General features: G+C 40.6%; 2 protein-coding genes across 6 annotated transcripts in view; one reads left to right on the top strand and one right to left on the bottom strand.

Moving 5' to 3' along the window:
• Window positions 1–24,907, top strand: part of dock2 (dedicator of cytokinesis 2) — a 116,342-nt gene that overhangs the window by 75,417 nt on the left and 16,018 nt on the right. For all 5 annotated transcript variants that reach the window (XR_015063315.1, XM_085903732.1, XM_085903722.1 and 2 more), the window contains 2 exons: window positions 24,544–24,642; window positions 24,716–24,810. Coding sequence is in view for 4 of the 5 variants with exons in the window: in XM_085903732.1 (XP_085759858.1) it covers window positions 24,544–24,642; window positions 24,716–24,810 (194 nt within the window). In the remaining variant the exon portion in view is untranslated. The remainder of the gene's footprint in view (window positions 1–24,543; window positions 24,643–24,715; window positions 24,811–24,907) is intronic.
• insyn2b (inhibitory synaptic factor family member 2B) lies at window positions 1,286–10,630 on the bottom strand. The gene is made up of 3 exons (XM_085903769.1): window positions 9,165–10,630; window positions 5,948–6,022; window positions 1,286–2,178 (listed from the first exon to the last, which is right to left on the bottom strand). The coding sequence occupies exons 1-3, from the start codon at window positions 10,628–10,630 to the stop codon at window positions 1,995–1,997; spliced, it is 1,725 nt and encodes a 574-aa protein (XP_085759895.1). The 3' UTR covers window positions 1,286–1,994.

The raw sequence follows: 24,907 nt of genomic DNA, 5'->3' as shown, positions 1-24,907 counted from the left end.
GTGGGATTGTATTGTATTGTTATTGTATCGTGAATACCTAGGCAGCAGCTTTAAGGCTGTCAAATTTATACTCGATGTCTCAAAATATATTGCGTAGTGCACACTAACTGGCCACAACATTATTACCATGTACGTACTAGCTACTGAGATCCCCCCAAATTTCTGTAGCCATTAAGCAAAGAATGTTCATTTTCGACTGAGTTCGTCAGATAGGTGTTAATTTAGCATTGCATCTTCATCATTGGCATCTTGGACAGGGTTCTCAAGGTTGCATGGGAGTTCCCCCAACCAATCTACATGTGCTTTGCCAACTTGGAGAAGGTGTTTGACCCTTAGGGTCTCATTCACGAGTGAGGGGAAGATGGAGCTGGAAACTGACAGGCCGGTTGGTGGAGTGTCTGCAGTTATCGATCTGTCGCGGTGAAGAGGTAGCTGAGCAAAAAGGCAAAGCTTTCTGTACTGTATTAGCTGATCTACAATCTCACCCTCACCTATAATCAGAAGCTGTGGGTCGTGGCCCAAAGAACAAGTGGCTGCAATAAGTTTAAGAAGATAGAATGTAGAACCTCGGTCATCTGGGTGGTGCTCAGAGCAGAGTTTCTGCTGCTCTGCAATTTGGGCTTCTAATCAGGACCTCCACGACACCTCCCTGGTGAGGTGTTCTGGGCATATCCCTTTAGGTGGTTGCCACAGGGATGACATGTCTAGGCTTCCATGCCTCAGTCAAATCTAATACACTGTATTCTACCAGATCATCACGTTTTCCATGTCGTGACAACACTAAAGCGGCCACCAAAAGCAATACCCCTGTCCACATGCTGGCTATTCTTCCATTTTCTCTCTGTGATGTACAGTATGCTCACACATGGCCACTGGGGCGCTAACTGCATATTACAATCACTGACTAAGAATGAGAATCAAAGTGTTCAAATGGGCTATACTACTACTTCTTAGTCTTTGTCTGTTTTCAGAAATTATCTTAAACATACCTCTCTGAGTGTGCCAAATAGAAATGGGCTTGAATAATGCTGTGGCCTTTGTTTGGACAGAATGTTGAAATGATGTGTCAGAAGAATTTGCCCAATCCAGACTGCATTAGTTTGTAACCAACTGTTTATATTAAAAGGGTGTTTTTCTCTCTATCTTGCTACTTTGGGCTCAGATTGGCCTAAACCCGGCACATTTGGGAACATTACATACAAACCAATTACGAACAATGAATACATTGCTGGTGTACGCACATTTTGCAACAGATTCTTTGTTGCATGCGTATGAGTCCCGAATGAATATACTCTAAGTGAGAACAGTTGTAGAAAGTTTGAGCCGAAAGTGGAAGCCCACTTTGAATGGAAATGCAGTGTAGAATCCATCAGTGAGTGGGTCAACGGTGACACAAATGTTAATACCGCGAGACAGGTTGTCAGTCTGTCATCAGCTGCTCCATCATGTCTCTTAATGTATTCGCCGTTAACATTTCAAACACTTTGCTGTCTCCACCCAAACAGGCTGTCCCTTTATTGCCCTGTTGAGTTCCTCAGATTGTGTTCCTCCACGTGTCCTTCACTTAGCGCTACAGCCAACATCAGGCTATTCAATTCCAGGGATTTTTTTCATATATATGTTATTTTGTTTCTCAGTTTTTGCCATTGTAATTTTGCCAAAACAGCCACATTGTGATTCATTTTCATCTCTATTGATGGATCCTTTGAATGTATCTTCCAGGACAAACACTTTGCCAAGTGGCAATATGTCTTACTTCTCCATCTGTATGCTACAGGCTATATAATGGTAAGCTAGGCTCCCCATTTGGAGCACAAAATAAAATATAATCAATAGGTCTGGTTATATAGTACACTGGAAGTTTAGCAGCACTTCATATGTTTGTCCCATTTTCACTTATTTTCCAAAGTCACTGTACCACAAAGAAATTCCCTTGCAGTGGAACATTCTGGACTCAACCACACTTGTATCGCTTAGAGGCTGCTGTGTTACTATCAGAGCCACCAGAAACACTTCTTGCGGAGTTTCTTGACACGGGCTTTGGCGCTGGGCCGGTTGGCCTGGGATGTGGCCACTGCGGCTTTGGTCAGAAGGGGTGCAGGCACATCGTACTCTCCCTCCAGGTACTCCATCACCCCCTGGAAGCGTCCCTCTTGCTGGCGGAAGTCGTGCTCCACACTGCAGAGAGGGAGGACGAGAGATGTGGTTAATGTGGACACGCAGCAATGACTGCAATTTAGACGCAGGTTTAATGTCACATGTCAAGTGGCATGAATTTATTTGTTATTATACAGCTCATTTTTAGACAGTCATGAAGAACATTAAACAAGTTATTGCACAAGAGAAGAGAAGGTTGGAGGAAATATCGATTTGAAGAGGAAAATCTACTAACTTAACAACTTAGAATGGTTAAGAAAATGCTTTAAAATCAAGATATTAACTCATGCATCTGGCTTTTTTGTAATGACCGTAGCCTTCCTCATTTGTCAACAGCTCTTGAGATGAATTGGTGCGCTGGAAATAAAACTACCAGAGTGAAGTATACATAAGCAAAGAATGTGGAAAGGCTGGATGTTCTGTGTGATGCGTTCAAAGTAAAACTCACCACCACCCCCACAAAAAACTCCCACCCCCAATCATCCCGAGCTCCCCCACCACCCAATCCTTGCAACCCAATCTCTCTGAAGTGTCCACCGCTGCAGGTCTTTTTCTTTTATATATAAGATACTCATACCTTTACATACGATGTAGTTTTAGTGCGTACGTGTGTGCCTTCATGTGTTTGTGTGAGCACGCAGTGTCAATTGAATTTCCCTGTTTAGCCATTAATAGAACAGGATATAGATGGATGGATGGATGGATGGATGATGGATGGATTGACGGACGGACAGACAAATGGATGGATCAAACTCAGAATACAATGATGAAGACTTGAAGTATAATCTATCAATATTTCACGTCTTTATCACTGTATTCTGAGTTTGACTCTCATACATGCATGACTGCTTAAAGAAAACAGTCATTGATGTGTCTGTACTGTAGATAAAGTGTGTCTGAACAGTTTCAGGACTGGTGTCTCCAACATATATTGCATATAATTTCCCCCTTCTAAGGTATCATCTTCAAATCTAATGCACTTTCTCAGTCTGCCACACCTTCACACACCCCTCATTCTGTGCTATGAGGTTTCTGGCCTCTTGGGTTCAAAATCAATATTTTTTGACAACAGTTTTAGAACTTTTCTGACATATATTTGTGTTGAAAAGAAAAGTATACTATGAATAGGAACAAGAAAACAGTCAGTCTCCTCATGTGATGCGGGCAGAGAGAAAATAACACTTTCAGAGAGATGGAATTTTGAAAGCCATCTCTACTTTCATGAATCTGAGGTCAGCGTAGAGTGAACGAGGAAGGGAAGAGCCTCAAAAGAGCAGTTAGATGAGTTGCATAAGAGGCCGAGTAAGAACCTCATATGCTGCGACAGAGGACAATGGAGAGTTCTCTGTGCACGGAATAACAGATCAAGGATGAAACGAGGCAGAGAAGGAGGCTGGGAGGTTTACAACTCTAATGGGTATAGATCCCATCAAAAAATGATGTCAGGAAGACACACCAGACGAGACGTCCACTTACTGTACTGTATTGTAGAACATTAGACTCTATACCTTGACTTTATTTTAGTTGCGATGCAAGTCTAGTGCAAAGTGCAGTCCAACTGTGTGCATGGGTGGAGTTTTCTTTCTACTGTTGCATGGGTGCAGTATTCTTTCTTCTGGTATTTTGCCAGACTCAGACAGGACCTTTCTACAAGTATAGGTCTATTCCAGCAAAATGCCCCGTCTACATACACATTATTCTATTGTTCAAAGCAGGTCAACGTGCACCTAAATATATTCACGTTCACTTAATGGAACCGAAATGTGAAGAATTCACAAACTCACCAAATGAAATGATCCTGCACAAAAATGACAATCCACCCGATTTTACGCTAATTGAGACTACTGTGTCATCAAATGAGCTGGTACGTTGTGTGTGAGGCTGCTATGTGAACTGGCAACATGGCCCCAAACATGATAGACGAGACTTGCGCCACGAAAATGACAATATGCCCGTTTTGACGCCGAGTGTACCGGCACCAGTCTACTAAAATTTGCACGCGTGTCTTTGGTCATGGTCTACCTCCATTTGAAATTAAAATACAAAAGAAACTGAAATATAGGTATTAGACTTTCTTTCCATTCTCTGCATCACGACCTTTGAGAAATTCCTTTGGCATTTTAATAACCCTATTAATGTTAACCCTCTGACACAAGATGGCCAAAGTGAAGGAGGTGTAAGGTGATCATAAATAAGGGCACAATGTTAGAAGTTAGAAGTCAAACTGTCACATGTTCCTCAATGTTTTTCTATTTGTCTTCAATTGTTGTGGTTTATTCTCCCCACAGAACAGCACTGATCGGATATGCTTGGGGTAAATAATTGTTTGAAAGTCAACTCAGCCAATTTCAATTTCACTTGAAAGTGTCAGGGATTAATTCCCTGTATCATAGCCAGAACTCTTCTGCTTTAGAATGTTTTTATCTGGTATGCTCTCTTTTTATGATGAAGTGCATATGGGATTTCTATTCGTTGCTGTCAGAGGAAAACGGAGGGGCTGTCAAAAGTTTATCCTTTTGTCTCCCGTCATTGACTTTAATTAAGAACGGCAAAATCAAAATATCTCCAGGCAGCCAGCTCACATCAAAATCCAATTTTGTAAATCACAAATCGTTAGAGTTGATGTTTCAATCCCAGGCGCCACCCTCATATCAGCCGGCAAGAATTTCCTTTAAGGAAGTCCCTCTCAAATAATGTGTCAGGTCCCCCTCGGGGATGAGGGTGGGGTGCAGCGCCTGGGGGGACGGCTACAATGTTATGCAGAGGTGTACTTATTACAATTTTATAGACAAATGATTTTATTTATAGTCACTGAGGGGAGTTGTAGGGCGTGAAATATTTTCTTCTTCCTGGGGGGGGGGGGCATAACAAAAAATAATTGAGGAACAATGCATCAAGGGATGGATGAATACATTATTTTACAATGGCAAAAGCACGAATTGTCTATGACTTATTTTTGTATATTTGTCAATCAGCATGCAACTATCCTTCTGAGGGGTGCATGATTCTGCGTGCTTTATAGGTCATCGTGGACTGCTTGCACAAATGAAACTGATAAATGGGAAATCTTTGACAAACAAAACAAAGTGCTTGTGATTTGTTTGATTAATCAGCACCTGTCTACCCGAGGATACCGTATTTGCATTTGTGCAGGGAATATTGCATTTTATTGCAGCTAAGTGTGTGCAGTCAGTGTGGTAGGAATGTTAAAGGCTTTTGGCAATGCGCGCATGGATCCAGGCTACAACACACGACATGAAATGCAAATTAGGCTGCTTTCACGAGATGAGAACCTGCTGATTTGCATAATGACTGGAGGATTAAACTGGTATACAGTGTGTTGTATCAGACTGTGACTGTAACAACACACACCCGGATCCCGAAATGCTATGACTTACCAAGGTATTACACTCTGGCCACAAAGACAAGCACGACAGATCAATTGTGATGTGCTTGCATCCACAGAATGTTGCTTTATGTATATAACTTTCTGAGGGAGCACATCACATTACTCACATATTGATTTTAAACAATGAGAGATGAGTTCATACATTTCATACATCAAAACTGAAATAAATTAAATAAGTACTGTCTATAGTATCAGGAGGAGCAGGAAGGGCAAATTCGGCAGGAGACCAGACTGAAGAGGTAGTGAAAAATGAAACAAAAATAATTGTTTAATGAAAGTTTTGAAGCAGGGAAAGTAGAGAAGGAAAAAAAACAAACTTCATCAAAACAAATAATGTACAGTCCTATTCACACATCACATTAGCCTCTTCTTTTTTTTTACCTGTAGATGATGCAGGCTGTCTTTTGGCAGGTGGGACAGTTGTTAATGTCCTGACCCGTTCTGTATGAGCTTCGGCTGCAGAAATGATAAACAAGTGCTTCACATATCACACAGTATCTGATTGTGTTCTTATTTCCTACTGAATTGCTTTATGTTCTTTTTGAAAAATACCTTTCTTGCAAAAAATAGATGCATACAATTTAATGTAAAACAAGTACATGGGGGATAGCGAAAATACACATGGAATTTGGCTAAAAAGGAATTTTATACAAATAAATACACACTTTTTATAATGAACATTATCAGTATAAATGAATTACTAATTAAAGTATTTGCTTCTATCAGTGTGTACAAGGCCAGTAATCCCTTCCATTTGAGTGAAATATGATCAAATATATTTATTATTATTTTGTGACCTTGAACTTTTTTTGTAATACAAGAAACAATGACAACACTGTGTGTAATTGTGCAAGTTAGAAGTCATTTTTCTTACTTTTAGTTGTACTTGTCATGTCACAACCTTCCTTGCTCTCTCCACCCACTTATACTGCACACAGCTGGGTCTCTTGGTTGTAGAGCCCAAAATAGCACGTGAGGTTTACCGATACAATTTATCTCACAATGTTGAAAAGGATCTTTGTCCTGAGTGTTTTCTTGAAGCCAGAGAAGACGTACATGTTTTGATTTTATCCTTCGAAGACCTGATGTGCAAATTCAATAGGTGTTACTTTTTCTTAAAGAAAGATGCCACAAAATTCTCAACTAAAATTTGTAGCCAAAGCGATACAAAAAATCCAATTGTTTTGGTTGCTGTTGACTGGTGGGTTGGGTCGTTTGTCGGTGAGTTGTAATCATAGAAACGATTCCCTCTTTCGAATCATGAATCAGGCGGTATCCCTGAATTAAAAATAGATGAAAAGGCAGTATTGTTTGTGGAACTGTTCTGATTATGCATGAGAGGTGATTTCCCACTGAGCGGCGAGCAATTGTGAGTTTTTGAAAGCAGCAAATGTTGCATTCTCGACAGGGTTCGTTCAAGATGCCAAATGTTTTGCCAATCTAATGGCAGACATTCGCCTGTACTGTCTGTGTAGGATAATTGGGAGAAATTAAAACAGAGGGTTGGCCACACTGTACATGAACATGAAGACAACTGATGCCTGCCTGTAAAATAGCAGTTTTAATTCATTAAGATAGACCGCATGACTACTATTGTATTTACCATTAACAAAAGCAAGCCTTGATTGTTTATTTTAGCTGAACACAGCAGCAAACGTCTCTTTGCTTTAGTGCAGTTTCCTTCTGTGAGCTGAAATCACATTTCTTATACTCTTCCCCACCCATTCAACTCATTTTTTCCATCCTCAGTTTTTCAACTACTTAAGATGAGATATAAATGTCCCCAACATTCAGCTACTAACGCGCAGTGCTGTAGTGCCTGCACACTCAGTTTAGGAGCCTTAAACATTTAATTGCATTTCACAAATGTAATCTGATAGGGATTATCCTGCTGTGCGGGACATCTGTCTACCCTGAGAGGGGACGAGGGCACTCCTGTGTTTAAAAGAAATCTAGATGGACACGCTAAATGATATAACCTGGCAATGGTCGCATGTGTTAAACAGACGTGCCAATGTAACAATTAGGTCCCTTTTTTTCTTGAAGGGAGATTAATTATCTGCTCAATACAGTTGGGATGTTACATTTGCCAGCCCTCATCAGGTGAAACTCCGATGAAAATATAACGCCATGAGAAAAAAAGAGGGGTGCCTTTATTGTCCATATTCATGAGCGAGGCAGAGAATTAGAAACATCCTTTTAGTTTGATGGTGAAGTCGGATGTATCTTAAGTTTCCATAGAGGATTGTTTTGTTTATTTTAAGACTACAAAATAGTAGGGATCTTTTCAACAGCACCTATTCTGGCTGCAATTTCAAAGTCCACTTCAATAACATTCAAATGTTTTAAGACGTAACAAATCATCTTCGAGACTCAATTTTATGACAATCAATTCAGCACCATCTACATGCTCTATATTAACGAGGTTTTGAGTGCCATCCCAAAGACAGTAATGCTGATCTCACATGATATAACACACATGTGGTCGTGCCATTAAGCTCCCATCCCACTGAGGGGCAAACGATTGCAGTCTCAACGAATATTGCATTCTCATCAGAATTCGTCGGGGTCGCAAATGTTCACAAAACTTTCTCCAACTGTTTTAGTGATTCTTATCACAAGGAAAATTTGACACTGGCGACACTGGCGACCTTGAACAAACCCTGCAGAGAACACAACTTTCGCTGTATTTGAAAACCCTCACAAGTGTTCACCCCTCAGTGGGATAGGGGCTTAATGGCATGACCACATGTGAGATCAGCATTCGTTAAGAAAGCGTGCTTGAAAGGAAGTTAAATGTAAAGCTTAAACATTGTGTAGGCTGCAGGAGATAAATGAGGTGAAAATGAGAGTGCAGATAGCAAGATGAATCAAAGCATATAACGATGTACTTGAGTGTAAGACAGGTTGTCAGGGTGGAAGCAGATGCCAGAAGGTGAGAAAGAAGAAACATGATGGTTGTTAGTCAGAAATGTGTTTAGGTTTGCAGAAAGAAATATGAACAAACAGGGGAAACGGGTACAGTACTGCACTTCATCTGAAGGTTTAAGTGGTACATAACTGGGAGCAGGTTCAAAGAGAGAAAAGTGGACAGCGTTTGGTAAATTAGGTGAGGGCACTGGCCAATTTAGATGTATCGGGAATAAAATAAATAACTGGAGAGGGCTTGGGGAACTGATTTTCTTTCCCCCCCTCTCCGGGTCAATACCTTCTCATTTGAAAGGAATGGTGTTACCATGGTGACTAGTCACCTTATAAGGTAGATAAGATATGAGTGTTGGATTTGCAAGGAATTGACTCAATGCCTTCAGGAATTGAGATAGGATTACACATACTTACATACTTTACATTAAATCTCCACAGGCATGGCATTTGGAATGTATTACATTACACCAACTAGCCAGCGGGTGGACCAGGTTTTCATATCGGAGGTAAGGGTTGTCTCAAGTGGGCAACACATCAAGCAATCAATGGGACCTGAGTTATCACAGTGAAGGCCACCGTTTTATGAATCCCTGAGAAAACTATTCTAAATGAGCTCCTCAACTCTATTTCGTTTTCTAAACATGTAAAAGTAATGATCTGCACATTTCCTCACCCTTCGCTGAGGGCCTTACTCTTCTCCAGGTCCAGGATGACATTGAGGAGCACCTTGATCTTCTCTTGATTGGACACAAGGTTCTCTTCTACACTCTGTAACTTGCACTCCAGGCCACGAGGGGCACTTCCAGCCACTAGTCCTGCTGGAGCGCCGTTACATTGCGCTGTGTTGTGCGTCTTGCAAGACTGAGTGTGGTCATCTAAAGATTTGCTCTTTTGTTTTGGAAACTCCTTTAGTTTAGTCTCTTTAGAGCCGTTTTGTTTGGGACTGTTTGCCTGTTGTATATTTTTGTTGGAATCTATGAGACTGGCTGGTTTAGAGACAGCAGTTTTGGAGGATTTCTTTGCAGGGAGAGATGGAGGGGTGCTACATTTTGTATTTGTTTGATAAGAAGGTTCTGGAGGTTTGGAGTTTAAATTTGCATACTGACTTTTATCATGCTTGTGTTTGTCTGATAAAAGTGGTTCTGTTTTAGTACATGAGTTTGTTGGTGGTGCCTGTGAGACAGTCCTGCTTGGGTGTGTGTCAGCTGTTTGTGTGGCGGTGTCCTTGAAGTGTGTAAACTCTGCAGAATGCGGCCTTGTCTGCTGATTCTTTGTTTTATTCCGAGTGGGTGCTGCACTACTGGAGTTAGAATTGTGTCTTTTTGGTATTGTGTGTGACAACTGCGGGATTTTACTGGTTTTAACTGGTGTGTCTTGGTTTTTGGGATCCAGAGCCAACTCTTTTCTTGAGTAATTCGGCACTGTACCCTGCTTCCATGCGGGGTGTGGTAAAGTCTGGCTTGATGATATTTGAGGTGCTCCCTTCCTGCGACATGCGCCCGTGCATTGAGTAAGCTGCGACCGTCTCCTCCCGCACGTTCCGCACAGCTGGGGCGAGGAGGTCGTCGCCATCCGACAGGGCCGCGGTGGAGTGGCATGAACCGTTGTGCAAACGCCCCCAGTCTTTAACACAGAACGATGTTGCTCGCCACGTAGAGACTGCACCTTTCTTTTTTCTTGGCTCTGCTGCTTTTCCTCTGGGGCCTCAGTGCAAACGCCTCCGACCATGTCAGAACCCACCACACTGCCATTGGTGTACTTTGATGCCCTTTTCCCCTTTGAGTCTGTTGGATTCGTCCGTATCATTTTTATCTGGCAGTAAACGCCACTGCCCGACCCTTGTGACCCCATGTCATCCTGTGTTTGGTTGTTGATTTCGTTCTGAGACGCCTCCTTGGACAGCGACAGACCGTTACCGTCACTCCTGATAACTCCTCCTGTCTCCACTGCACTTGTTGCCATGGTGAGGGCTTGCTGCGGGTTGGCCGCTTCGCTGACGTGTCGTTTGATGGAAGGAAGAGTTCGCAATCCAGGAGAGGTCTGTACCCCAACACTGCATAGTGGGCCCCATCGTCCCACTGCTAAGGGTACTCCCAGCGCAGGCACGGGATTCGTCGGGTCGGACACCCTCCTGCCCATGCTCCTCGGCAGGTTGCCTCAGCCCCCCGGGGAGGTGAAGGAGGATGGAGCGAGCAGGGACATCAGTCAGAGTCAGCCGGATTACGTCCAATCGAAAGTGGGTCAGGAAAGTGGTAGTGTGCTGGGAGGGGACAGCTCGGCATTCAATACCTACTTTACAACCAAAGGCTCAATGCCCTTTCCTTAATGATCCCCTCAGTAGTTTAGCAATTTCCCATTGTCAAGGTTTTTCCCAGCTTCTGACCAACGACCCGAAGATGATGAGTTGGCAGAGACTCTTTGCATCTGGGGAAAGAGAAAAAGACAGTGACTGAAAGAAAAAGTGGTAGAGTACAAGAATAATCATTCAGACTACAATGATGATACCGACATTAGCACCGTCCATGAGCCTCAAACGTGGCTGCGGTGCCGGATCAATAAGAGTCTGTCAAGCTCTTATTAGATCAGCAGGTGGGTGATAGAAACAGAGCTTTATCTTCTGCAAGAACTGAAAAAGACCAATTCATTAGCTACACTTCCAACAGGAGTTGTATTTAATATGATGTACCCTTTCTAAGATAATAATGCTCACTTTACATTCACGCTTTGTGTTCAGTAAAGCTAGACAGGGTAATCAAAGAATTAGAAATACTGTTGTAAATAGATTGAGGTTGGGGGTGAGCTACAGTCCAGCTTACTTTGGGAGAGAGGTGAGGTACACCCAGACTCGACGTCACTCTGTTGCATGGCAAATTGAGACAACCATTCATAGTTGCTCACTTGCACACTTGTTATAGGCAGCCCGAGGCCAGACGCTTTAGACGTGACAGGCAGGCAGACTTGCTAACCACTACGTCAACATGCTGCCAAAACATTTTATATAGTTAAATTAAAGCATAAGATAATGTAAATTATTGGACAAATTGAAAACATCTTTTTAGCGGTCTTTCCTGACCGTCTCAAAAACAAAAAAAACACATTTATTTTATTTTGGGGCCTGTTAACATTACATTAGATTAAGGTTTTGTCCGTGGTGATTTCTTCCAAGTTCCGATTTGTTCACAAATAGAAGTGATTCTATTTAGGTTTGATGAAACAGCTCTGACAACAGTGAGTGTTTTGTACCATTGTGGTTTTTGTCAAATGTAAAACTCAAAGGTGTTGCTGACTTTGGCAAGTGGCATCGTTGTGGGAGTCAGCATCACACAACTTCAGCAACATTCCTGCATTTTCGCTTAATAAATTAATAACATTAACGTGTTTGGCTCAGGGACTTCTCAATATCCTACCATTCATTATTAACTTTGTTTAAAAAGGTACAATGGACTAGCCTTGGTTCTGAAATGTACAAACAGCTTTTGACCACTGAGTTTCTGTGTGTGTGTAGCCTTGGTTCTGAAATATGCAAACAGGTTTTGACCAGTAATTTTTTCATCATCTGTGTGTTTGTGTGTGATGATTGCATGATAAATCTAAATTTGAGACAAACCTCAGTGTGTAGAGGAAAGAGAAGTGGAAAATAAATTGCAGGTGATAATCTTCCTGCAAGTGAGACAAGTGAGCCAGACAATGTTTGTGTATGAGATTGTGAGTGTATTGACAGCAAGTGTCTGCATATTTAAGAATGTATACTCCAGTGTTTGCTTTGTGATTCCGGCATAGTCTGTTGAAGGCAATTTCACTTCATTTCATTTCCGACAATTTGTTTCTCCAAACTGCAGCCACACCAGATTCAATGTCACCAGCTGTTTATATACTACACTCGATATGTGTGTAAGTGAGCATTACATCTCCCCCTCCTCCTTAGCAGTGCTTGTCAGCACCATTTAGTCACGCAAATATGATTCAAACTACTCACCCACCCTATCCATTTTCTATGCATTCATCCTTCCTCACATAGGACCAGGACTTTGGGCGAGTGGCTGAGTTCACCATGGACTGGTTGCCAGTCCCATTTCAACTAGCAGCTGCATATTTTTAAACCACACATAAGTAGGTCACAAACTGGCAAATCTGCACAATCTTTAATGGTTCCACTACAAAAGCTGATTCAAAACTGTTGGCTTTAGCTACAGTACGTAGTGGTAACATTGAATTCATATTCTGTCTGCAGAAGTAACACTTGTTTTTCTTTTCATGTGCACGGATCTCGTTGAAATTTTGTGCGTGAAGTGGATGACATACATTCCAATTTTTAACATTTTTCCAGTTTTTAAAATGTGAGAGACTTCACACATGGGGGATATAAATGGCCAGCACTCATGTCAATATCTCCACCAACAAGTAAAAGTCTCCTCCTCTGACTCAGATGTCTGTTGTACTACCAAGACCGGTCTGTGTTACAAGCAAGAAAAAAAGTAGTCCTTTGAGGAAGTGATAGAGGCTTGGTTAACTGCTAGCGTTTTGGTAATTTTTAATTGTTGCTATCGTGCCTCGTCATTTTTAATTGAAAATCCGGTTCTTGCTGACTCTGTTATTGTTATGTGTGTAGGCTCCCCTTATCAGAAACTGAGATCTCAACAGGCACAGATGTTTGGATATCTGCTTGCAATTTTGACAAACAGCAAACTGTTGCCTTTGTGGTATGTTTGAGTGCAACTTTCGACTGCTGCCACTTGCCAATCTTTTTGTGTTTATTTTTCCCTGCTCACCAGCCACTTTTCCAAATCTTTGTCATGCTTTCAATTGTTGTTCACGTACATACTCTGATCCTCTGCTTGTAGTTCACCCGCATCCATACCCCTGATGGTGAAAAATGAGCGTGGAGGAGGAGGGGAGGTAATGCTGTTGCCCGAGGGGGATGGGAGGGGCCGAATGAGGAGGCGACAAATGAGGACCGCAAGGGTAACAGCAGCATAGGGAGTCACAAAGAAGTTGTGAGCAGCATAAGAGGCGAGAGAACAGAGGAAGATGGATTGATAGTCCATGAGATGAGAGTAATGTACGGATGTCAGGGTAAGAGATGGAAAGGCCAATTTTCCCAAGTCGAAATCTCTAAAAGTGACAGGAAGAATTGTCTGAAGACGAAAGACAGAAAAGGGGGAAACATAAAAGCATGCACGTAAATAAGGGAGATTTGTAAAGCCGCACTTGCGAGTAATCAATTCGCAATGCAAGTATATGCTTCCATCTGTTATTAAAGACACACATGCATGAACACACACATAACCTTTTAACACAACACCGAGTTTTGAGCGGCGTCTTTTTCAATTTACTGAAATCCGTTTCTACATGCTGTGAATTTAATTTGCCAGTTGCTATGTTTGTGCTTCTTGCCAATTGTCTGCAGTGCACAGGCCAGAGGTCTGTGTGAGCATATGCTTGTGCATGTGCTTGTGCATGCTTGTGTGTGTGTGCCCGTGCGCGCGTGCATGTGTGCGTGCGTGCGTGTGTGCGTGCGTGCGTGTGCGCGCGCGTCTGTGTGTGCGTGTGTGTGTCTCTGCATTCTTGTGTGGCACTTAGGTTGTATAAACATTTTGGCTTTTGGCAAAGATGAAATATATTAGGATGAGTTTCTTTCGACCAGTAAGCCTGCCGCACACCGAGCGATGTAACCATTGAACAATTTATTAGAGTTGGGCAGAAATCTGAACGTGTTTGTTCTTTCCATTTTCAATTGGCAATCAAATAACAAAACAGTGAGTGATTGTTTTGTTTTGTTAAAGTACAGAAATTGTAGAAAAGCCAGAAAAAAAGCCCAAAAACTAAAACTTCACAAATCTGGTCTGACTGAAAGCATGTCTTCTATGTCAAACTCAATGAATGAACCCAATGCCAATAACATTCCGAACATCTTTGTCCTTGATGTAACTAATCACTTGGTTTAATAAATATTTCTGTGTACTTTTTGGCCAAAACATTCCATAATTTTTACTGCTCATCACCAATACAACACCATACACAAACTGAAGCATGATGGTTGCATCATCATTCTTTTGGGCTGTTTGTCTTCAGATGGACCGGGGGCTTTAGTCAAGGTTGAGGTCGAAAAGGGTTCAAATAGCAGAATTAGCATAAAAACTACAGGCTTTTAAAATGCAAAAAAACAACAACAACAGCTTAGCATAACATATTTGCATCTAATCCGATGCACAAGAAACTAGTAGTAAAAATTGTGGCTACAGAAGCCACAAAAGAAGAACAGAAAAGAAAACAAAAAAGAAAATAAAGAAGTTGAAGGAGCTGTCACTCCTGAAGGCTTTGTATGTTAGCAAATGGTGTCATGTTATCAGACGCTTTCACTTAATTATTTTTTTTTCCTCCTCCCCCGTATTGCCACTGTATCAGTTCCACCGTGGTTGTTTGTTCACACATTTGTCACTTTTGCTTGTTCTGTGTTTTCCCCGAATTAAATGTTATCATTTGTACTTTAAAACTCCACTAGAAATATTTCTGGTCACATTTCCTTGTGGTAGTAAGTTAGTGGTTGTGTGAGAGACAGTCAACCACTGTAATTCGTTTGCGATTGTTAAATTCTGTGTTATTCAGTTCATCTTCATGGCTTGGTATGCCGCTGTTTTTTTAGATTAAGTGGGGAAGGGGGGGGCTGTTTTTAAGTGCATGGCCACACACTCTACTACACTTGTAACAGAGTGCTAGCTGCACCAACGAATCATGTTCCATGTCGTCTCAAGGTGAGGTCAATTATTCAACAGGCGATTGATGCGTGTGCGTGTGTTAATGTGCGCTTGCGTGCACGTGTATGTGTGTGAACGTGTAAGTGTGCGTCGGATTGAGACTCGCATTAGTGCCCTGTAATTACACTTTTGGCTCCTTCATCCTCAAAGCCTCACATTCAGAAGACAGTAAATACTTTATGACTTTGTTGAGGCTCATCGCCTTTTGGGTGGTGTAGTCACGTTGATATTTTTTTTGCATTTCATGTTATGGATCATTTCACTTTGATGATATTGATGCAATCTTAATACAGGGGGGTCCTACTACACATTTGGGTGACTTTGCAACTGTAAAAATGTCAGTTGAAACCAAGAACTGCAGAGAAAATCCCTCTTGATTCAAATCAGCGCACTTGTTTCTAAGATTTGAAGATTGTAGAAACAGAAAATTAAGATACAGCCCCATTGGCAATAGCCTTGAGGGTCTTCTTCAAATGAATCCAAATAAACCTGCAAGATTCTCACCAGAGGTTTCTTTGCATATTTATGAAAGCCAACAACACAAAGCGAGACCTGATCCCTGCACAGATCCTTGTCTGAATGTAACTCTTTTCAAACACATTCAAGAGGGACGTGATGACTGTTCTGTCTCCAAAGAAAGACCAAGCTTATTGTTGACAACACATGCATAACTTAATATGATAATGGCTATTTTAGCATGAGTACTAAGAAGACGTTTCTGTGTTATTTCTAATATTTTCTGCAGTTCTCATCATTTTCTCATTGAATTGTATACATTTCTGCTGAGAATTGGAAAGTTATGATTCTGCACATGTAGGTCTTCTGCCTGATCCCAACTTTATCTTTTGCAACATTTCATCGAAAGTGTTATGATGCTGGCACCTCAGAAAAAGTAACTAGCAAAAACAAAGCGAGCAGAACACCAACCCGGCTGTTTTCTTCCTCGCTCCTTTTTGCTGTTAACTTTAATTGGACGCATCTGTAATTTTAAGGGACAATGTGCTTCAATCAGCTTCTCAGCTGAAGAGCCAGATGTCACCAAAGCTAATCTACGAATCATGCAAAAAGACAAACATGTCAGCCGGGCCGACCTAATTAAACCCAAAAGTTGCCACTGAAGCAGTGTGTGACAAAATTAACTCTTTTCTCTTTTTTCAAGTTAGCTGGAAAAATATCATCACTACACATTCAAAATCCATCGCAGTAATAGAAAATGTAATTTGGAGTTTCATGGTGAATTTACATTCTAATTTTGCTCAGTCTCTTTGTTTCACTTGCTGTAATTAATTTATTTTTTTTCCCAGGTAGCTTCTCATTGTAGCTGTGGCTGTAGTTTTTTTTCCCTATAGTTTTTAGTATGCGTGTAAATTACTGTACTACACAACTCTGACTGATGTTTGATTTTTGTGGTGGGATGTGGCATGATGTAAACAAGAAATTCAATTTTAGGATTCTTGTCAAGGTGGGGTTCCACAATATAATAAAGTGCATTCAACCATTATATACAAAGCTTATCCTCCTCACAGTCACGGGTGAACAGAATTCTACCCCAGTTGACTTCGGACGAGCGGAAGGGTGTACATTGGACTGTCGCCAGCCAATCACAGGGCTATTATTAAGCGTGAAATATCATTTGTATCGTGCATTTGCAATTTCAGTAGGGTTAGGCCACTATGGAAAAAATATTAATCATCATCATTATTTTGTTTGATTTTGAGATCACAATTGATAAAAACGTGGAGAATGCACACGTGAAGATAAAATTAGTAGGAGAAGAAAATTGCGATTGGATTTTGTTAATGCACATAAATCAGTATTCACAAATTAGGAATACACGCTTATGGCTATTTTGTATTACTTCAGCATTTGCTTGCGAATATTGTAGATCACAAAGTTCTCTTTTCTTTTTCCTATTTGACAGCAGAGTTCAACTGGGCTGAACATTCTGTTGCTAACGTGATTGGGTATCCATATGTGGCCAGAAATTGATTGGTCACCAGTCCAAGGTGTACCCTGGCTCCAGCTCACCCGTGACCCTAATGAAGACGAGAGCCATAGAATTTGGTCCATATTCATTGATCATTCATTGAATGATCAATGAATACAATTGATCCCTTACACTATTTCAATTTTCAGTGGGTACTCGCTCCTGTCATCTCTTTGATCAAGGAAATTCAGCCAGTCTTTTTGCAGCTTTTTGTTCTCATGCTAAACGGGATGTAATTCATAGTGACATGTCAATCGAGTCAAGGTCCACACAGGAAGAAAAAGTATGTCTTCTTCTGATTTATGAGTGACACTTTTTTACGAGTCATTAGCAACCTATACAAGCAGAGAAGGAGTGATATATTAAAGCAATGCAAATTTTTGACAAATTCATCTACCAATGGAATCGATTTGTTGCTTGAGGTGTGCTGCTTTAGTGAGGACAACTAAGACTTGGAGTTTACCTCTCTTGGGCCAGTCATTCTGCTCATCTCTTACAGCTGGAGCTCATACACGTCCATGTACATCCATTGCTTGCTGCTCTTTTCTCTCACTCCATCTTCTTATCTTTGCACTGACTTATCACTCATACTGTCTGCATGTTGTCTTCAGCCTGTCCATCATCAACCTGGCTGTCTTCCTCATACATCTTCACCCTCGTTCCCATACAAAGTCCGAAGTTCAATTCCCGTGATGTTGTATATTGACATCAAATGATTAACTCTCCCTGTTTTTTGGCACTAGAGTATCTTCAATGATTATTCAGTGGTGCGGGATATATTCTATATTGATAGATTGATGAATCGAGAGATATATTGCGTGGTTATTTACCCGTGAGAGAAAGTAAATTGTCAAAGCAGCAATCTTCTAAATTACATCAAATTAGGTGCAACCGACAAAGTTTGTGAGTTTGTGTTTGTTTGCGAGTCTGAATGATAAGAATGTTGATGACGGACTGCAATATCCCAATCTTTACATTCTGCGTTATTATTAGAACGTTTTTGATGGGCAACTATATTGTTGAAGAAATACCTAATTGCAAGTACCGTATTCAGTGTTTATTCGCATTTTACTGTTTTTATTTGTATTTTATTTTGCATAAATATGTTGCGGGTTTAGTAGCCCAATCGGTATTTTCTGGATTAAAAAGAAAAAAAAAAAAAGATTGAAGAAAGCAAAGAATTTATCATTATACAGTCTCATAGAAAAAGCTCCAAAGTGGGTTCCACACATTGACGATCGCACCAATTGTTAATTAAAACATTCCTTATCTTGTGCCCAAAATCAGCCAAGGCCTAATTATTTATATCTAAAAGATGATCCTGATTGATTAAAGTATGGGTGTGTTGAGTGAGTTTTACATGATAACACAGATTGGCATTATCTGAGCTCTTGGGGCTGATAATTGTAAATGTTGAACCTATTCAGTATTTACCATCGCAAATCCTCATGTGTGGTCTCTCAAGCCTCAATTGAGCCACAGACTCCATGATTGTGACATGAAACAGAATGATAGCCAAGACGGAATCAATCTTAAACTTGGTCTGTTACCTGACACAAAAAGAAAAGCAAGTGGAATTATAATTATAGGATAGACAATAAGATAACTGTTAGCCTAGCTTCTTCTGCTCATTCCCCTTTGTATTTTCCAGCAGTCTGAATGCCCTGTGGTGCTCTTCTGCGTGCGTACGTGCATGCGTGCGTTCACTCACATTTTTCAAGTCAGTGAATAAATCAGGTTGTATTTGCGTTTCACATTTTTAATTTTACGTATTTAACTTATTTTTACATTATAAAAGGGAAACATTATATTTTTAAATTCAATCTGCCACAGAACTCATCTTGGCACAACATTTTTGTGGATCAATAAAAGTTTAATCATGGTTGTAGTTAAACTCTTAAACTAATTATTTCCATTTTCACTATTTTCCATGGTAAAACTCAACAAATGAGTATGTCCAAAAACAAATTACGTTCAATTTCAGAGATTCCACCATGGTACACAAGCAAGGCTGTTACCCTCACTGGTACGTTTGCACCCTTGGCATCTTTTAGGACCTGCAGGTCCACACAGCTTCCAATAATTAGCCCCACAGGAGTTACAGGAGTGCAGAGTGGAACTTGAGCGACAGAAATGAACTGCTTTGGTTCTCTTATTCCTGAAAATGCATGCAAGCTGACTTTGTGACTCTCATCTTTCCGCCTGCAGCAAAGGCCCAGCATTAGTGTATGAGAGGAGGGTTATTGCCCTGCAATATAATCCCATATTAGAACGATTGGCACATGGGCTTTTAATAGCAATCAGCTGAGCCGCTCTGCCTCTTTGACTCACACACGTAGTCGGTCGGGAACATCTGGAACTGCAGAGTGTAAAAGTGTTAATTGTCACGAATACAGAAAGGTACAGGTTACTTGGGTGGATGCATTTGGTCCCCGTGCCTGTGTAGTTACTATTACTTGAAGAAAATTACGCAAAGATGCACAGCTGTCACATCTGAAGAGCTGTGCGGCAAAATGCACTCTCGATAGAGTTTCACGTTGTTTGATTGTTTTTGTTTGTTTTAGTGGTCTCATTGGTTCTGTGGTGCCTGTTTGCCCATCACCTCCTTTCAAATACCTGCTTGTATGTCCACAATGATCTGACTGTGGACTGGAAAAGGCTCCACAGAGGGTTGCTAGACTATTTGATTCTATTTGCACATAAACACACGTACAATGAACACACACACGACTTACTTGATGTTTTCCTTGTCTTTTCCAGTCCCTTGATTGTCCTCGTCTGTTTGCTCACATCTCTAATAATCCTTTAGTCCTCTGTGAGTCTTTGCCGATCTCTTTGCTCTCTCCTTTGCGTTCTGTTCCTCACATGCTTGCAGTGATCCTCCCTCCCCTCCCGCTCCATCTCTCTCTCTCTCTCTCTCTCTCTCTCTCTCTCTCTCTCTCTCTCTCTCTCTCTCTCTCTCTCTCTCTCTCTACCCCTCTCTCTCTCTCTACCCCTCTCTCTCTCTACCTCTCTCTGCTCCTCTATATCCACTCTATCGTCATCTTCATCTGTTTTTGCTACAAATGCAGTCATCGCTGCCTGCTTGTCCATCACCTTCGTCTCATGGGTCATTACCCTAAGTGTTTCACCTTCTTTAACAATTACTTTTCCTTGTTTCCCCTTCTAATATCATGTAACGTCCCCATGTGTGTGTGTGTGTTTGTGTGTGTAAACGTGCGTGTGTGCACGCGCATTTGTGTTTTGACCCTGGCATGGACGAAGCCTGAGTAAAAGTTTGGCAGCATAAACGTTTCTTCGGCTGGGACTAATGCCAGTGCTTGTAACAAACACAAACACACTGGTGCACACATTAATAACACACGCTCTGGCTTTACTCACTTTATTTTTATCTTAGTCTTCTCTGCATCCACGTTCGCCTTCCTCGCTCACTTCCTCACACCCATTTAAGCTCCTTTCTTTTCCCCTCTCATTGCCAAATGTAGTCATTTTTTTGTTACCCTGGTGCACCCAAGCCAGGTGACATGCTCTTAGCCAAGGCAATTGAAGCAATTAGAAAGAGACATTTTAAATGAAGTTTAAATATAAATGCTTTATCTGTTGTGCCTGTCTGGTTTGTTGGGAAGTTAATTTCCTCGATTGTCTGTCAAGAAAGATTCTCTTTTACTGGAAAACAGGATTAAGGGCTTTAACTTGGGTACATTGTTGACCTCATGATTACGAGTTTTGAAACAGATGCACCTGTTAGATTCTCATAAATACATGTAACAACTGCATCCTAGAATCCAAACATTAAAGTGTTTGGTTCTGGCCATGACTGGGACACCATCTGGACCAGTGTATTCATCACATCAAAAATCCTGCACGTCAGATTATACACGATAAAGCTGTTGGTGGATCCTACATGACGCCAGTGCAGCTTAAAAATAAGACAGACCAGAATGTACAAAATGTACACACATGCCGCCCGTGTACATTCCAGGGATGTTGCTTTCTGTTGTTAAACTGCAGGTCGTGTTTCCATTTGCAAAACAGATTTGCCTCATTTATTTTTAACTTCCCATGACTTTGTCTGTTGTGAAAGGTCCCTGCAAAGTTAACCGTCACAAACAGACAAGTGTACGCATCTAGTTTCCTTGCAGCCCCGAGCTTTCTTCTGCAGCCTGAAACTTGTGTCAGCATGACTCACAATTTGCAATTCTATTTGTGTTCATATTTGCAAGTTATTAGTCCCCCACTCTTGTAGATTATTTGGTACAAAGAAGTATACGAACCACACAAACTATAGTAGGAATATTGCTGTTTCCCTTGATTGTTTGCTTGAAATTTTTTTGTAACACTTTGAAATGAAAAGTGCAAACGTTAAAAAAAAAAAAGTGGAACTGCTCTGCATCATGTCTACCAAGAACAAAAAATATTTTATTTAACAATTACTGTTTCTCCCTACATCGGGCTAACAAAAAGGCTTTGGATGGGGTCTTATTTATGCATTGAAGACAATGAAAAAATGTATTCAACATAAATTTAAAGTGTTGTTAAACAGACAATAATGTAACTATAACTCATTGTCAATAAGCTTGCTTTTTGCTTTTTGTCATCTCTTCTGTCCTTGTGTGCTTTAATAACCAAGAAATTGTAGCTTGAGGACATAATGATTTTCTATGAACAGATGGCACATGCGTGAACACAACTCTAATTACACCTTTGACAATCCATCCCTCTTAAACCCTCCACAAGCCTCCATCAGTACTCTACAGTAAGTGCATGTTGTGTACATGAAAGATGAGGCTCAGACTTGTGTCCACTCTTTTGAGGGTATCGCCAAGAAAAGCTGCAGGCTTCTAGCGTGTTGCCCTAGTTATCTTGAAAAATAAACTATAGTTGCTTTGCTGATGGATTGATTTTAAATGTAACTTATTTTACCAATGAGTTAACTGTGAATGTAACTTATTTCATTTACTAATTTAGCCTGTGGATACTGTAATAGTAATACAAAATGAATATTATTTATAAATAGAAGTAGAACAATTTGTGGACTTCCTGCATTAGTCACAGCTCTGCTTCAGACAACCTGTTGGGACTTTGTAAGTTTGAATTTACCGTGCTGTGACCCCAAATGTGTTGTTTAAATTTGATGTAGTTTTTATATAGGTATAATTACTGTCAAGGTGTTGAAGACATGACAGTTGTTTAATAAGAAAATTTCATTTGTCTCAAAGTAAGGTACTGAGTCTAGGAATTTCTTTAACTGGTATTTTTTTGTGCAGCTGTCACATCCTGTCAACACATACTACCTTCCATCTTTGAATCTTTGAAATATCCGCTGCAGGTTTCTTTCTCAAGTTAAATGTAATGATCGTAGTTAGTCATATTTAATTGCATCAGTCTTATATAACTATTCCCACACCGTTGATCACCTCAATGGGGGTGGTAATGAATAATTATAATTTGCATCCGTTTTAAAGGGAAAAGGAGATGCATTTGATATTTTCTCAACCAGTGAATATGATAAGTGATCAAACCAGCATTTGATTTAATCACAACACTCAAATTTTTAATCAAAACACTTTAATGGCGTAATTTGTCTGGTTAATTCTCTGTTGCTGTATGGATACACGTGGCCCATACTAGATATTGATGCATTATGTACACGGGAGATAAGTGAGGAGGAAAGTGAGAAAAATTAAGAGTGAAGAGGAGGAGGGGGAGGGCAAATCCCAGGACTCACCAGCTAGCTCCCTAGCATCTGTGTCCTGTTTTGTCACTAATCTCCTCAATGTTGCATAAGACCACACACACACACACACATAGACAAACACTTCATAATATATTCAGCGTTGATGATGTAATGCAGCATTGTAAACATTCTCCACCCAGGCGTGCATATGTGCGTTTGATGTTTAAGAAAATTGAGGATACACTGTAGATAGTGTAGGTCCTTAGACTAATTACTGTAAAACAAAGTGGGGCAACAGGTCATGTGACCAGCTGCTGTCGCGCTGAAGAGTTTGTGTGCTCCTGTGCATGTTTATATGTAGGCCCATGCAGTGTTATATTTGTACTCTGAAATCCAACCATATTAATCAGTTTATTTTATGCTAATCTTATTTACCTGTATGAGAGAGTGTTGTTATTAGAAACACCTCTCAGTGCACATATCTTATCTTTATGGGGGAGAAATACTTAAAACATCTTCATTAAATATGCAGGTGTGTTTCCCTTCAGTTGACCTTGAAGTTTTTTCTGTATTAAGTGCCATTCTTTTTCATTTAATGTAAGTGATGTCATACTTAAGTTTAAAACTGCCCACGTGAAAAGACGAATGCAGACCTCAAGTTTGACCATTACCATGAAGGAATGGCTGGCACTCCCACGTTAGTCAATAACAATGCGGACTGAACCACTTTTCTCGATAGCAGGATGAAAGTCCTCCTACTGTCCTGTGTTTCTGGTTTTCCTAATGGAGAGTAAACTGATTGGTCGGGGGGAGGCAAGTCGCGACGTCATTTGTCACCTTGTCTGTGGTATTTTTTTGCACAGAATTGAATGAAAGTGTATTATGATCTGTATTGGGTTCTCATACTCATTCATAAAATCGGTTCTGTTTTTACCTTCATATCATTGTGTTCATGTTCTCCCAGTTCATTGCTGGTTTGTTTTTTGCCCTTGTGAAGGTCCTCCTTAATACAGGCTGACTTTTTTAGTGAATGAATTTGTGCTTAAGTTTGTTGTTTTATATAATGGTACTTTTTAGAGAGTTGCGATTCATTTTCCGTAGCACATTCTTGCTGGAGGTCATATTTGTGAAGTGGAACGAAAGCGAAGCAAAGTTTTCAAAATTTTAGGCAGATAGAAATCTGATAAATGTGATAAATGTGTATGCACCCCCTCCTTTACCCAAATCTCATAAATGAACATGTCCTTCCTTGACAAGTAGGCACATCTCTCAAGAGGTTAAGTAGAAATCGCTTTTATTGTATTAATCTTTATCTGACCTATTGTTTGCTGTGTTGACTGTGGAACAAGGTAATTATGTCAACAAAGCCAGTGGTGGGCTAAAACTTTTACTAGCGTCTTGTCAGCTCTCTTACAGTGACAAGTTCTCTAAATTTTTCCTTTAAGCTGAAATTTATGACACTGACATTTGGATATTACTCAAGACAAAATACACAATATGTCTCTGTTTTTTGCGGATCACCCTTTTTGTTGTGGTCGTTTGATGTGTAGCACTCAATTGTGGAGCAGCTGCACACAACTGATAGGTCTCTCTCTCTCTCCTTGTCTTCTCTACATAAAAATGACCTGAATAGTCCCGGGTGGTGGCCTGCATGACAGCTATCCTAAGTCAAATGAATGACCGTCATTACTCTACATACATAGAAACCTTCACTAAGACCTCAGATCTAGTGGTAAGTGTCCATGCACGTACGTACAATATTCAAGTACATTTTCGATAAGAACACCTTGTTCTCTTCAATCCAGGACTTTCTGATGAAGTCTTTCTTACTTTTTAAAGACCTGATCGGCAAGCATGTGTACCCCTCTGACTGGATGGCCATGATCATGGTTCAGAACAGGTATTCTTCTCTGAGCAGGTTTTTATCGTAAATCTTTCAATTGAATTCCAACGGCAAGTTGTAATTAAAAAGCTACAGCAGGTTTTAAAGCAACTTC

The sequence above is a fragment of the Syngnathus leptorhynchus genome, chromosome 2 (genome assembly GCF_054491065.1).
Source record: "Syngnathus leptorhynchus isolate UIUO chromosome 2, UIUO_Slep, whole genome shotgun sequence".
Classification (NCBI taxonomy): Eukaryota; Metazoa; Chordata; class Actinopteri; order Syngnathiformes; family Syngnathidae; genus Syngnathus; species Syngnathus leptorhynchus.
The sequence above is the reverse complement of the archived record's forward strand: the minus strand, read 5'-3'. Positions and strand labels throughout refer to the sequence as shown.

Bases quoted from the DNA above. Each gene is read 5' to 3' on its own strand.
- insyn2b (XM_085903769.1), bottom strand. From the start codon at position 10,630: ATGGGCAGGAGGGTGTCCGACCCGACGAATCCCGTGCCTGCGCTGGGA. The intron at 6,023-9,164 runs GTGAGGAAATGT...TCATTTCTGCAG, and splicing joins AGTAAGGCCCTCAGCGAAGG to CCGAAGCTCATACAGAACGG. The intron at 2,179-5,947 runs GTAAAAAAAAAG...CCCTCTCTGCAG, and splicing joins ACAGCCTGCATCATCTACAG to TGTGGAGCACGACTTCCGCC.